This window comes from Lolium perenne, chromosome 7, assembly GCF_019359855.2.
Source record: "Lolium perenne isolate Kyuss_39 chromosome 7, Kyuss_2.0, whole genome shotgun sequence".
Classification (NCBI taxonomy): domain Eukaryota; kingdom Viridiplantae; phylum Streptophyta; class Magnoliopsida; order Poales; family Poaceae; genus Lolium; species Lolium perenne.
The window spans coordinates 66,953,179-66,967,932 of NC_067250.2; the positions used below are offsets into that span (position 1 = coordinate 66,953,179).

Sequence of the window (14,754 nt, forward strand, 5' to 3'; positions counted from 1 at the left end):
TCAGTGAGGATGGAAACTCAATTGAGACCCTGTCATGGACACAAGAATCAGTGAGGATGGAAACTCAATTGAGACCCTGTCATGGACACAATTGATTTGTACCTGTTGTCATGATGGCTGACCGGATGGCTGCCGGGCTCCACGTCGGGTTCCAGGCCTTGACAGTGGCCGCAGCCCCGGCGACGTGAGGGCAGGCCATTGATGTCCCGGAGATGAGGTTGAATTGCGATGGCTGCTTCTGGCCGGCCGGAAGTGACGACGTTGGAATCCAGGACGCAACGATGTTCACCCCCGGGGCAGCCACGTCCGGCTGCATTATGCATATATGGATTCGTTAAATTGCATACACACAAGGCTGTTAATGTCGATCACCCCAGGTTTGATGAGGTGCAGGAACCTTGAGGATGTTCCCCGTTTGTGCAGACGGACCCCTAGACGAGAAGTAGACCACGACGGGTGCCGGCTTGAGCTCTGTCACGGTAATACTCGGCGTGATCGTCGCGACAGGTTCACTAAGCTCATGCATTTTGGGAGATATCGTTAGCTTGGTATATAACGGGGACGGCTTGTGCTTATTTGGAATATGGTTGATGCATAAGAAAGATGATTACCTTGTGGAGGAAATGTACTTGTAAAGGTCCGCCGCGGCCTGAGAAGTGACCTCCGTTACCGGGAAATCGAGGTAGGCGGTTGTGACCGACCTCTCGGCGTCGTTCACCAAGATGGATCCCACCGCCCCGGCACTCTGGAGCTCTTCGACCTTCACCATCTTTGACGTGTCACTCTGCGAGTGGTTGCACAAAACGATCTTGCCTTTGATCTTGCTGGCGTCCAGAGTTCCGGGTTCGCAGTGACTACGGCAAACATAGGAGAAGAGGATACATGAGAAATATTGTGGGCAAGATTAGGACGTACATTGCTGTACCGGTAAACTGAAGCTTATCAGTAGAACTCTACGTTGAAAAACTTCAGTTAGATTATGTCCTAAGAGGCTAAGCTTTAGTGTACGCCTAAGACTAGTGCAGTTCACGAAGACCCAGCATGAATGATATATAAAGTAAATTCGCCCATTCATAATAGCACATTGGAATTCATTTTGCTGCTTTGCTAACTTGATTGGTTCCGTTCATATATACCCGTGTACATACCTTGCTGACTCAATTCGAGAAGCAGAACTAGACTTTGCTGATGCACCTGTGATCAACGGGTATTTCGGGGATTTGTCTAATTTGGAGAAGTTTATAGCTCCCACCTGCGTTGATGTGAACGAACAAAGCTGAGTAAATACTAACCAAGAAATTGTTAGTGTCAGGATGCATAGCAAGTTAAGGCATACTTTGACAGCGCTGCGATTTCCACCCAACACGACATCCGACTCGAAGTCGCGGTCTATGGTCGTTGCCGCGACCGTCATAATCCATGGTGCCGCGTTCACCACGGCTGTCAGGCCCGGCCGTCTACCATAGTGGCCCTACCATAGTGAGCGAGCGCCCAAACACCCGACGGCGGAGCAGCCGGACGAGTCCACGACGCGCCGGGCGGTGATCCTCCAGCTGCCGCGCGCTGTTCTGGGCCAACTCGTCCGCCGGCCGTGAGCAGCGTTACCGACGCCCTGTCCTCCATCCACTTGAAGCGTCGTCTTCAATCAAAGAACAAAAAAAGGAAGAAGCGTCGTCTTCATCGGCAGGTCAGCTTTTGCCGCCCTGCACGCAAGGTGCTTGTGTTTAGTACGCTACGCTAGCAATGCTTCGCTCGAAGCCACGGTTCTCAAGTGTATTGAACCGGCTGGATCTAGGCAGAGAAAAGGAACAAAGTTTTGTTGGACCACTTCAGTTCTAGCTAGTATTGCACATGCTCTAGGTGTGAATCATGCATTTCTTTGAGAAACAGTTGTTCAAGACAAACAGAATATCAACTTCGCCGAGCATAAGTTAAGGCACAACCTGGCCACAATGCAAACTGAGAAACATGGAGCATAAGTTCAGACATAACCAATGACTACTTGGTCAAATGGCAAAATGTATGATTAACGGATAACCCATTCATAGTGAGTTAGTGACCATTTCTTACGGAAGGCAAGTATGCACATAGATAACACACAACAGATGCATGTATCTGTTCGTTTTTTAACTGTAAAATAAAAACTCTCTGTCGCAAATTTGATGTCACTGATTTATATATCCAGATGAACCGAATCTAGATTAATCTTTGGCAAGTAGTTGGGGACAGCGGGTTAAAAAAAAAGTAGGCATAAGACATAAAAAACACACACATCCTTCTTTTTATTTTAACTCTAAAGACAGCATATGCATACCTCACCGTATTTCAGAAATTTGTAACCTTATGGAGCACAAATTTTTAACAAGGGGTGGGTGGGCACGCGCCGAAAACATGATTCTCGATATGGAGTGAGAGTGAGGAATCGACCCGTGACGTGAGCAGCAGAAGCTAGTCTTTGGTCATGGTATGCTCCAGTGCTCCCCCCTAATCCAAGTTGACGGTTATTTTTTGTTTTGTTTTCCTATCTTAGACCAGCTGAATCCTATATTCAGCTCATGTTGTCTGTATACATATGGTATTTCCGTTCCTGATTTGGGGAAATGGGTGGGGCGACGCAGGCGAAGATGCCCACGACACTTTTATATCTCTTGCCTTTTTGGTACACGTATAAGATCGTAGTAGTATACTATACGTACAGAAAATAATCCTACAAAACAACACGGACCATACTGGTCTCTAGAGGGGTTGTACGTATATGTCAGACTTTTAAATTCTACGATCATGCCCCGCTTACGAAGGGGTATGAAAAGATCTACCGTTCTTATCTTTAACGAGGTCAGACTTTTGCCAAGGGGGGAGCACCGAAGCAGAAGTGCATGGTTCTCTTGTGGGCGATTTTGAACGACTAGAACGCGCGCGAGTCTTCCATTTTATAGACACGGCCGGCCGGGGCTTATTTCTATGCACTGGAGGTAGATTCGTCATATAGCGAGGGCCAAGCGGCATGGTCTGAAATTTACAAGGCGATGCCAATGCTAACCATTGACGCGACCACCGGAATGAACAATGGCGGCGTTCTCCTGCTATTCATCGTCTTCATGGCCGGTGTCGTGCTCACTTTTGTTCTATCGAGTCGACGGGGTCATGGGAGAAGCGCACCGAGCCCCCCGTCGGTCCCGCTGCTGGGCCACCTCCACCTGATCAAGAAGCCGCTACACCGGTCGCTGGCCACGCTGGCCGCCTCGGTGAGTGGCGGAGCACCGGCGCCGCTCGTGTCGCTGCGGCTGGGCGCGCGCCCGGCGCTCCTCGTGTCGACGCACGCGGCGGCCGAGGAGTGCTTCACGGCGCACGACGCCGCGCTCGCGGGCCGGCCGCGGCTGCTCGTGGGGAAGCACCTCGGGTACAACTACACAGCGCTCACCTGGGCCTCCCACAACGCCCACTCGGGTCTCCTGCGCCGGATCCTCGCCGGCACGCTCTTCTCGGCGCCCCGCCTCGAGGAGCGCGCGGCCGACCGCCTCGCCGAGGTCACGTCCCTCGTGGAGAATCTGGTCAAGGACACCGGCGGCGGCGGGGCGGAGGTCACGCTCCGTCCTAGGCTCTTCGAGCTGCTTCTGAACACGATGCTGCGCGTGGTGACAGCGGACGGGCACGCCGGCGACGCGCGCGTGTTCCAGCTGTTCGTGGAGGAGTCATTTAAGGTGGTCGGCGCGCCCAGCGTCGGGGACTTCTTCCCGGCGCTGGGGTGGGTCGACCGTCTCCGCGGCATCGAGGCGGCGCATGCGAGGCTGCAGGCGTGGCGTGACGCCTTCGTTGGAGGCATCATCGACGACCACAGGCGAAGGCCCGACGCCGGTAGTACCGGGGACAGGAAGAGCGTCATCGACGAGCTCTTGGCGCTGCAAAAGATCGATCCCGAGTACTACACCGACACCATCCTCAAAGGCATCGTCCTGGTGAGTGTAGCAGCAATCACGTTCTGCTAAGTGTTTTAACCATACAAAGTTACCAACCAAGACGTACATGTTTGGCAACAATTTCAGATACTGTTCACAACTGGCACGGACACGACGGCGCTGACCATCGAGTGGACGATGGCGTTGCTGATGACGCACCCGGAGCTGCTTCGAAAGACGAGGGAGGAGATAGACGCCAACGTTGGCACGGGACGGCTCGTCGACGAGACGGACATGGCCAACCTCCCTTACCTGCAGTGCGTTGTCAAGGAGAGCCTCCGGTTCTGCCCCGTCGGCCCTCTCATCCCGGCGCACGAGGCCATGGAGGACTGCACGGTGGGAGGCTTCAGGGTCCGCCGCGGCACGATGGTCCTCGTGAACGCGTGGGCGATCAACCGGGACGCCAACCTCTGGAGCTCCCCGGAAGAGTTCAGGCCGGAGCGGTTCTTGGACGCCGGCGCTGCCCCCATGATGCCGTTTGGGCTCGGCCGGAGGAGGTGCCCCGCGGAAGGGCTGGCGATGCGTCTTCTTGGCTCGACAGTTGCAGCGCTGGTGCAGTGCTTCGAGTGGGATGCCGGCGCCGTTGACATGGCCGAAGGTGCCGGTCTGAGCATGCCAATGGCCACGCCGTTGGCTTCTGTGTGCCGGCCCCGAGAATTTGTCTACCATTTGTTCTCGTCTTCTGCTTGATGGACCCGTCCGCATGTTTCACAAGGAAACGAAATTTGTGAGGGCTTTCCTGTGCATCGGTTGTGAGATCAACAAGCAATGAAAAAAATCAGAACAGCTATGGCTGTTGGCAGAGCACCAAATCATGTGTGCGTCTTTGTTTTGTTGCGGCGAGTTGGATGTGAGCTAGCTTTGTGCCTGCAATTGCGACTAAACTTCATAAGCCAATCCAGTCGGCTCCTGTCCAGGTGCAATTGGCAACTTGACCGACAAATGCAAATCCCTCATGTACAACATAGGGCCAATCGCCGGGGAAGAGAGCCTTGAGCACGACCATCTCTACATGCGAGCTGCCCGGCCGGCGTCTCCGGCCACCACCACACCACCCAGTCAACAAGCCGCAAGCTTATAGACCAAGTCACCACCGAAGACACGTCAAGAAGATAGCAGCCGCACCGCCATGAAGGCCAAACCGAACATGCCACCGCAGCTCCTCCGTAGATACCGCCACAGGCAGACCAGACCACACACAACACAGATAGACCCCCTTCCATTGACCCAAGGCGGGCGCCTACAAGAGGGGAAACGACGCCAGAGCGCCGCCGCCGCCCAATCCGAAGGATATGGGGTTTTCATAGCGAAGGAGGGGAAAGCGGCGTCAGCGTCGCCAATGTCGGGCCGCCACCGCCGGCCAGGGATTTCTCCCAGACAGAGCCTCAGCCCCACCATCCCGAGAGGGCTCCCGATCCGGAGGAATCGAAGCCAAGGGGATGGGATCAACGTGGTGCAGAGTCGTCGTCTTCAGATCTGGCGGGGGTCAACAAGGTGACCCCGCACAAAAACCACCGTCCACCGTCCCCTCGCTGCCCGCACGACCAAGGAGGGTGGTCAACATCACCGGCAAACGTCTCTCGCCGCCAGGACACACGCCGCCCGCTCCGCCATCCAGGGCCCCCGCCCTGGCTTACGTGGTCCCTCACATGGTCGCGACGCGCAGCACCCCGCCTGCGGCCATCCAAGCGCCAGCGAGGGCGGGCGGAGGGTGAGAGGGAGGAGGACCGCCGTACCGCCAGATGTAGGGACCACCCCCCCCTCGCGCAGCAGCCTGCCTCCATTCCGCTACACCTGGGGACCCATGAGCAGATCCCCACCGCCCCCATCACCGGCGATGCACGGCTTCGCCGGCAGCAGCCTCCGGGGGCAGCGGGGAGAGGGAGGGAGGGTGTGGGAGGCGACGGCGGTCGCCTAGAGGAGACGACGCGAGGAGGTACCCGTCCCAGGGCTGAGTAATGTCAATGATTAGGTACTGTAAAATCCTTCTTTGTGTTGATGATGCAGACTGCATATGGTTGGCTGCAAGACGGGTTAGCCAGCACATTTGATATTCTCTATACCAAAATAAAGATGAAAAGCGAGGAAAAGACTCAAGTTGTGGAAATTCTTGCTGGTTACATATGATTCTCACCTACTCCCCCCGGTTCTTTTTAATTAACTCAAATTTAGTATAAAGTTGTACTAAATCTGAGTTAATTAAAAGAGATCGGAGGGAGTATGCCATTTGCAGCCATCGGCCTCTTCACAAGAGTTAGATACGCTTATAATGTTGATGATGTCATGGTTACCTATGCCTATTCTGTTGTACTGCTATGTTGGATGTTTTCCTCCAGAGTCGGGAGTCTGCTATGACAGTAACGTTGTCTAGCATGCTTGCCCAATATATAACCGTGTAGGGTTCTTTTCCCGCAACAAAAAGCACTCTAAAAATATGTGCCTTCTGATTTTCTTCAAGTGCAAAGACTTTGTTGACCAATATTGGTGCATGAAGTCATGCGCCTCATCTGCTAGAATTACCATGTTGATTCTGAGACACGTGAAAGGTTGGTGGATGAAACACAAACTAGATGTTCCTTTTTTTTTTTTGAAAAGGGATAAACCCGGCTTCTGCATCGTGATGATGCACACAGCCTTTTATTAACATCCAGCATATTTTGTTCAGAAGTACTTATTACATCTCAAGGTTCGCTTAAAGTTGATACAAAAATCAACCAGCGAAAAAAGGAAAACAGCACAAAGTGACTAAGCATCCTCTAGTCGACTAATATGCTGCCAGCCAGCCCGGCACAAGATATCCTGAGCGACCATCTGGAGCCGTGTGCATCCAGAAGCCATGACATCCTGTTGCTCTTGCGGTGAAAGGAGAGCCCAGAGTTGGATCCAATGCACCATGGAGAAGATCACCTGTAAAAAATTGAAATTTTTCTTGTTGTTAAAAATTATATCATTGCGGCATCTCCATATTGACCAACATAAGGCTGATACGCCAATGTGAATTAAAACCTTGGATTGTTTGTCAACACCGTTTAACCAATTTCCAAACATATTTGTAATATTGGTTGGCGGAGGGAGATTATTAGTGAAATTAACAGTTCGCCATATTAGTTTAGCAAAGGGACACGATAAGAATAAGTGTTCCACCGTCTCTTGTTCTCCGCAAAAAACACATTTAGTACACCCATTCCATTGTCTCTTTGCTAGATTATCTTTTGTTAATAGTACCTTATTACTTAGGAACCACATAAAAATTTTAATTTTTAGGGGGATTTTCATCTTCCAAAGATATTTCCGCAAGTACGTTGTATGATCATTCATAAGATCCTCATACATAGATTTGACTGTAAACAACCCATTAGTTGTTAGCTTCCACATAAAACAGTCCGGTTCATTATTTAAATTAACCATCATTAATCTTTGGCATAAGTGTAACCACGCTGTCCACTTATTACCAGATAGTACACGTCTGAAACCAATATTCAGTGGTACGTGTGCTAATACGTGAGCCACCAAACTAGATGTTCCTATTTATAGAAGGTTCAGTGATCACAAGGGCGAATGAATTATTCAGCATAAAGGATGTTACCAAGCCTTGGGATGGACCTTAAGCAGGCCATTTGATGAGAGTGTCCTTCTCTAACACAAGGCAACAGACTTGTGCTTATTAATAGGTTGGTGGAATTTTCGAAGAAAAAAATAACGACCACAGGATGTAGAGAAATATCCAAATACATGATATACTTACTGCTCACCAATCCAGAGATGTTATTGCCTGGTAGCAGAAGAAATTTGTTCATGAATGCTAATGCTGAAATGGAGGAGATCCCCAAGGGTAACAAACACTTTCTCAACAATATCCTCAAGGGTGTCAAGCCATCACTCATCGAGATGCTCAAGTATAATAGGCCATTTCTTCGGTTCCTCCAGGGGAAAAAAGGCATCGCTCAAGGTAGAAAAAAAAGGCATCGCCCAAGATAGAAAGGGGATTTATGCAGAGAGTTGTGAACAAAGTTACAGTATGCACAAAATCAATACCAGATGCAGATAAAAAAAACTAACTGCACAGGAAGCCTTTATGAATCATGCCTGGACGCCTCCTCTCCCGACCCCTCCCCAACCCTAACCGCCGCCGCCGCCACCGGTAGCGCCGCCGGGGCAACGACCCATGGGGCGTGGCGGTGGCGGGGGCCTTTCCTCGCCGGCGTGGGGGACGGCGGACGGGCTCTCCCTTCCTCGACGCTCGCGGCGGCGGCCGGCGCGGATGGTGATGGGGCGGCGGCGGCTCTTGCGCTGCGGTCCCCCCTCCCCTCCCGTAGGCTTCCATCCGCAACACACCGGCAGGGCTGGTAGTGGGCGGCGGCCAGGCCCTCGGTCTGCGCCATGCCCTCCCACCCGCCTCTAGTCGGTCGTGGAGGCGATCTCGGGCTTCTTCCGCGTCACGAGGGCGCCCGGGGCAGCAGCCTTGGGTTCAACGGAGGAGGTGGCTCTCTTCTGCGCCGGAGAGGGTCGGCCTGCGGTTGGTGGTGGTGGATCTTTTGATCTATCACCGCGATCCGGCGGCGAGATGGAGGAGCATGGAAGCCGGCGATGGTGTCGCCGGTGGAGGGCTGGATTGGCCAGCCCAGGATGGTCACCGACGTGGGGGTCCGACCTGTATAAAGGCGGCGGTCCTAGGGCCTCTCTTGCGTGAAGAGGAGGACCTACCGGAGGCCTGGACTCGTGATCTGGCCGGAGGGTTGAGTTTCGGAAGGCTCCGCCGGCGAATGTAACAGTGCTTTGCCTGGAGTTTGCTGGATCGGAGGTATTCGGTCGTGCGCACCCATGCTTTTATTCCGACCGATTGGTTCTGGAGGGAGCGGCGTGAAGCTCTTTTTCTGTGTTGACATCAAGTGACTATGGATCCATGATGAAAGTCCGAAGAAGAGAATTTCATGAAGGGCGGAGGGGAGGACTAGCTAAGGGAGGTTCAAGTCTCCGCGCTGTTGAGAGACTGGCTTGGTGTTCCGGGCTTCACAGCAGCGGTATGAAAGTGGGGGCGACAACACAGGTGAAGCGCAGAGTCCTACCTTTCAGGGTGAAAACCCAAGGTCTGGCCTTAACTGGTTGTGCCTGGCAATGGCCTTGGTGGAGGCATTGTTTTGAGAGCGGGGACTATCTTCAGGGTGAAAACCTAAGATCTTTGATCGGGCGACGATGGTGTTTGAGCACTGTTCCCTTCTTGGAGGGGTTGTTTTTTGGAGAGTCTGTAATTCAGGTGTTGTCTTGGCGGTGGATGTACTGCTGTTGTTAGGCCCGAGATACTATAGCGGGACTTTTGTTTTTTAGTTTTTTTTTCCTTTTTTTGGCTGTGTGCATCCGTAGTGCCATTAGGGTGGTGCGTTGTTGCAGAGGCTGGGTGTAATTGGTATCTTCTTGATATTAATATATTCCTTTTATCGAAAAAAATGAATCATGCCTGGAAGCTTTATAAAGGCTTTATAAAGGCGTTGTTTGTTTCAGGTGATGAGAAGATGTGGAACGTGATTGAAGGTGTGTGGGTTGAAGATGCTCTGCTTCTCTGCCAGCTGAGGATACCTCTGTTAAGGAGTATTAGTATTGGTCTAGGTCTCTATGAATTCGTATTTGTCTAGGTTTACTATTCTTGTACCTCAAGTCTTTTGTACTATATATTGTGGCCTTTAGCCCCCGGTAATACAAGTTGCTAGTTGTCTAACATGTTAGGGCTCTGCAACTTCGTGCTGCTGCTTTTTATTCTTAGTTTTTTACATGTTTGTTTGTCCACGGAAAAATTCTCTTAATTTTTTGGTGTGATGTAGGTATGCTCCATGCATTGTTCGGTATGTTTCTTGTTACGTTGTTCGGAAAGAATTAAACACTGGTTACCCTGTTGATGGATTACTGACCAAGTTGTTGTAACTGCTGGTGCAATGTTGCTCCATCTGAAAATAGGGTGCTAAGTTTTAGGTTCTATACATTCAGTTAAATTTGAGCTTAATTAACTATATGATCTGTGAGATACATTGGTGGACTGAACTTTCCACCTTATATGCCCAACTGTTCACCACCACCTGCCGATGCAATATGATCTCTCATCATGCGCTGTTCTGGCACGTATTAGTATATTACTGAAGCATGACCCTAGTGCTTGCCTGCAATTTTATCTCTACAATGAGCATCAGAGGTTCTAATCTTGTATCTTCTTGAACCCAGGCTGAGAGAAGTGCAGCAAGGGTTACTGATCCCAAGTGTGTTTCGGTTCGCATACCTCTTCGCTTCAGTCTCTGAGTCTATTGGTGTGCTCTCTCTAAGGCATCGTCTTGCGTCTTTAGTGTATGGAACTTGTTTTATAAATATATTTATGGTATCTTTCTTTTCATTGTGGATGGGCTCTAGGAAGAACAGCTGTAAAAGGATTCGTTCAGCAGAAAAGGAGAAACAAAGAATTGTTGGCGGTTGATTGACTTGTTTGTTCCAGGACACCAACCATTCATTTTTCCCAGATGGGCGTATCTGAGCATGCTTGACGAGGAACTGGCTGAAAAGATGTAAGCTACTAAACAAGCATATGCTCTTGATTATGTACTATTCTGACAAGATGATATGAGTGCTCATACCGATGACATGATGACTACATGGACCAGCTGACAAAACATCTTTAGTTTCTTATGAAAACAGTAGTACAAACTAATCAGGAGAAATACAAATACAAACTGTCCATCACCGTCTCATCAAGCCCAGGATACAAGGATGCCCCATTTCCATTTTATTATTACAATACAAAGAGTCACACAAACAGACACACAAGAAAATTAATTTGGACTTCGATAAAGGATGCTTTATTAATTTAATAAGTAATTACTTTAATAATATTTTTTATTATTAATTTGGACTTAGCCAGGGAAATAATTAACCCCTGGTGAGACGATATTTTGACATGTCCACCTGGTACTGCCCTCGCATAACAAGATCCATGCGTCCATTGCTCTTATACTGATCATTCACCTGCAAAATTTAAACAAAGACAAGAAAATTAATTAACTTGTAGCCAGGTAGCTAAAACGAATAGACAGGGGCACCCTTACGCTACCTTGCATTTTCTTCGCTTCAGCTCCTTCAGCGTGCTGTCTTGTCGAGAAATCAAGAAGGTACTTGTAAGTTCCAGGTAACCGAGGTTTGTATGCAGCAACGCTTGGGGGAGCTCCTTCATCTTAGAGAAATTCCTAAGTTTTAGGCTAGTGAGCTTTGGCATTGACCCAAACTGCATTCTCCACTCCTCGGTGTTAAAATTCCTTGCAAGCTCTAGCTCTTGTAACTCAGGAAACCCTTGGGTCGAGCAGGACATGGTTTGGCCTCCATACCCCTTCAACACGAGCACCACAAGGCAGGGAAGCTTCTGGAGGATTGGCAGTGGGTCTTCGTTGATAGTACGGGCGTATAGACAAAGACGCCGTAGCTTTTGTGGAAAATGATGGCTCTCAGGTAGCTTATCCAGCACATGGAATTCATACATGGTAAGATCAACTAGGTGAGGCATGTTTGCAAATATTTTAATCATCTCGGCAGGCATGGAGTTCACTATCAAGGTCAATGATGTTAACCGAGTCATTCGCTCCAAGAATGCAGCCATGGCATGGTAGGGATATTCAGTGCCAGCAGAATCAAGATTTAGTGCTAAGGTCTGGAGCTCTGTTGGTTGGAGAGAACTCCTTGCAGGTGGTGGAGTCACCTTACTAACATAAACATGCTTTAGAGTAGGGATATCCCAAAGTGAGTTTGGAACTACCTTCTCCAATTCTGTGCCCCGCAGATCTATACTTTGCAAGTAAAGGAGTTGTCCGACTGAAGAAGGGATACTCACGTCCTTGCAATTTCTCAACTTGAGATATCTTAGGTGAGTGCACTCACCAATTACCTTGTTGAAATTCTTCAGGCTTGAGTCATGGACGTGTATAACTCTCAATAATCTCAGCTTAGGGTCAACAATTACTGATGAGAGACCAAAGCCAAAGAAACTTCGGAGATTAGGAGTTGTTGCTTGTAACGTCTGAGCACTAGTGTTCTGAAAGGAAGTACGATATGATAAGATGGTATCAGATGATGATGATGGTGCACCAGCTTGGCCTGCATTTATTTTGAGAAGTTCATACATATGTTAGCAAGAATTAATTAAGTCAAGTATGCCGATGACCACCTATGTATAGAAAATTATCCTACTGCCCCGTCCATAAAAGGATGTCGGAGATTTGTCTTAATTCTAAAGAGTGTATAGATACATATAAATTTAGACAAACTTGCGATATCCTTTGATGAACAGAGATAGTATATATATTGATAAGAAAATGGTCCTATATGAAAACAGAGCAAAGATGCATAACCTGTAGACTTATCGATGATATTTAGGAAACCGTCTTGTCTTGCTTCTTCTATGCACCACTGACGCACATTATCATGAATCTTTATTTTCTCAATCCATCCATGTGCCTTGCTTATTTCAACGATTTGGACCAAGCTTCTCTCGGCTAACCCTGTTACATATATATGTGCAGTTTCTTCTTGTGTATGAATTGGTGTATGTGGAATGAGGCTTTCTACTATCCATAATTGAATAAGATCAGATACAAATATTATATCGTCCTCTGGAAAAGTGGCAAGAGAGAGCAAGCAAGACCTAAAATAACTGTTTGGCATGCCTTTGTAACTGCGAGCTAGTATGTCTCGCATCATCTGTGGTGTATCGTTGGTCGATACAGGCCAACCCAACTCTATGTCAGACCATGTTTGTAAATTCAGATTCTTTGATAGATAAGACCCCAAAACTGCAAGCGCAAGTGGTAATCCATTGCACTTCCTCGCAAGCTTTCTTCCAATCTCCTCAAATGCATGCACATAATTTATGGCAGGCCTATTGTATGATGGTAAAGCTTTGCTGCTGAAGAGTTCCCAACTTTCTTCTTCGTCCAAGTGCTTCAGAGTGTGAACAAAGTTCCGCATTTCAACATGATCGGCAACATCTTTCTTTTTTGTTGTTAATATAACTCTACTACCATTGTTTGCATCTGGAAAGATTTTAAGTGTTTTATTTATCTGCTCCCATGTGTCTACTTCACACAAATCATCGAGAACTACTAAGTAGCTCTTCTGCATCAGAAAATCATTTATCTTCTTTCCCACTTCATACTCACTCATTTGATCTATTAAGTTGTACTCATCTATATCATCCACAATCTGTTTCAAAATATCCTTTAGTAAATCAATGCCCTTGAACATTTGAGATGCAGTCACCCATGCGACAGTCTCAAAATGTTTTGACATTCTAGAGTATATTTTTCTAGAGAGTGTTGTTTTTCCAGCCCCACCTATGGCAACTATGGAGACAGCACTAAGAGTATTGTTCTCTTTGTCAACTAACTTCTCCACTACTTCTGTGAAGTCACCCCGGAAACCAACCATGACAATATCCTCTTCGATTGTTTGCTGCAGAATGCTAAGCTCTTCTGGAGGCTCATCCTCAACAACATTACTATTACCTAGATCAACTATCTCCAGACTCTCTATACTGGCAAATATCTCACTGAGGTTGCTCCTCACACATTCAATCTCAACACCAATCTCACGAATGGTGGTCGTGTCGGTCGGCAAGCGAGCATACCTTGAGATGGCGCCTAAGAAGCCATTCTTCAGCCTGTTTCTCTTCTCCATGTGATCTGCGGCTTGAATGACAGTCTCGGCCTCGTACGCTGCAGCCCTGATCTGTATCACTAAGGTAGCAGCTCGTGCATCGTTCCCTGACCGGCGTCTGCTGTCGGCGTCCTTGAGGTAGCCCTGCAGCCGCATCAGGTCATTTTTCAGGGTGGCCACCTGAAGGGTGACTGCACACAGAAACTTGGTCTCCTCGATGACGAGACTGCCAATGTTTCCAAGCACGGCGCTTACCGTGGACTCAGCCATTGATGAATGAATACCTTCGAGCTGTTCCCAAAATAAGATAGCGTAAGCTGAGAATGGAGTGGCGACAAGAAGAAAATGAACTGGTGCATGCAGTTGCTGATATCGAAGAGGAAACATGGGGAAGAAGAAGGTGAATTTTACATACCTCTTAGATCGAACTGAGCTAAGCTAGTGAAGGAAAGCTAGCGAGGTGCACGAGCATGAACATGGGTTGGAGCTCCCTTTATATGCAAAACTAGCTCCCTCCTCGTTGCACAAGTTGGCATTTCCTATGGAAGGAATAGCTGTTAAAAGTGTGAAGTCGGTGGCCGGGTGCAGGTGCATGCATGTACATACGAGATAATATATCTAAATTCATTTATATATGCTTAAGGACGTCGCTACGGGAGGATCACGACAAATAACTTTGACCACTTGACCACTAGTGACTGTGACTAAGCATGCATGTGATTAGATACTTCAACAACGACCACTAATACTATGTACGAATTATAAATGACTCACGCGTGCATCCACTGACCTTAATGCTTGCATGCATGCATGGAGCCTAAACAAGCACAACAATTGGAGGGCGAGGCCGACCGAAATTTGGGGCCTAATGGTCCCTATCTTTATACCGGTGGGTTCCGAGAAATACTGGTTATTTGGTAAATATGGCCCGAGAAAAAAGAAACCCCTACGATAGATGAGTAATATTTTTTGAGAAATATAGTAAGCACAGACGCTCACATACATACGCATATATTACTCCTATGAAGGGACACACACACCCTACCTTTATGAGCATCTCCGGAAGACTGAGCAGACAGATTGAATCGTAACCTCCGGTTGTTATCAAGTAGACTAGGAA

At 48.5% G+C, this 14,754-nt stretch overlaps 3 protein-coding genes across 3 annotated transcripts; 1 reads left to right on the forward strand and 2 right to left on the reverse strand.

The window, feature by feature from the left end:
* Positions 1-1,414, reverse strand: LOC127315964 (CO(2)-response secreted protease-like). The gene is made up of 6 exons (XM_051346393.2): positions 1,337-1,414; positions 1,149-1,252; positions 612-854; positions 398-512; positions 103-310; positions 1-29 (listed from the first exon to the last, which is right to left on the reverse strand). Exons 1-6 carry the CDS (start codon positions 1,412-1,414, stop codon positions 1-3), a joined length of 777 nt encoding a protein of 258 aa, XP_051202353.1.
* Positions 1,415-2,867: 1,453 nt separating this feature from the next.
* On the forward strand, positions 2,868-4,685 carry LOC127317207 (cytochrome P450 81Q32-like). The gene is made up of 2 exons (XM_051347729.2): positions 2,868-3,956; positions 4,044-4,685. Exons 1-2 carry the CDS (start codon positions 3,027-3,029, stop codon positions 4,644-4,646), a joined length of 1,533 nt encoding a protein of 510 aa, XP_051203689.1. The 5' UTR covers positions 2,868-3,026; the 3' UTR covers positions 4,647-4,685.
* Positions 4,686-10,616: 5,931 nt separating this feature from the next.
* Positions 10,617-14,100, reverse strand: LOC127317205 (putative disease resistance protein At1g50180). The gene is made up of 4 exons (XM_051347727.2): positions 14,050-14,100; positions 12,332-13,925; positions 11,044-12,077; positions 10,617-10,958 (listed from the first exon to the last, which is right to left on the reverse strand). Exons 2-4 carry the CDS (start codon positions 13,902-13,904, stop codon positions 10,863-10,865), a joined length of 2,703 nt encoding a protein of 900 aa, XP_051203687.1. The 5' UTR covers positions 13,905-13,925; positions 14,050-14,100; the 3' UTR covers positions 10,617-10,862.
* Between the last annotated feature and the right edge of the window lie 654 nt (positions 14,101-14,754).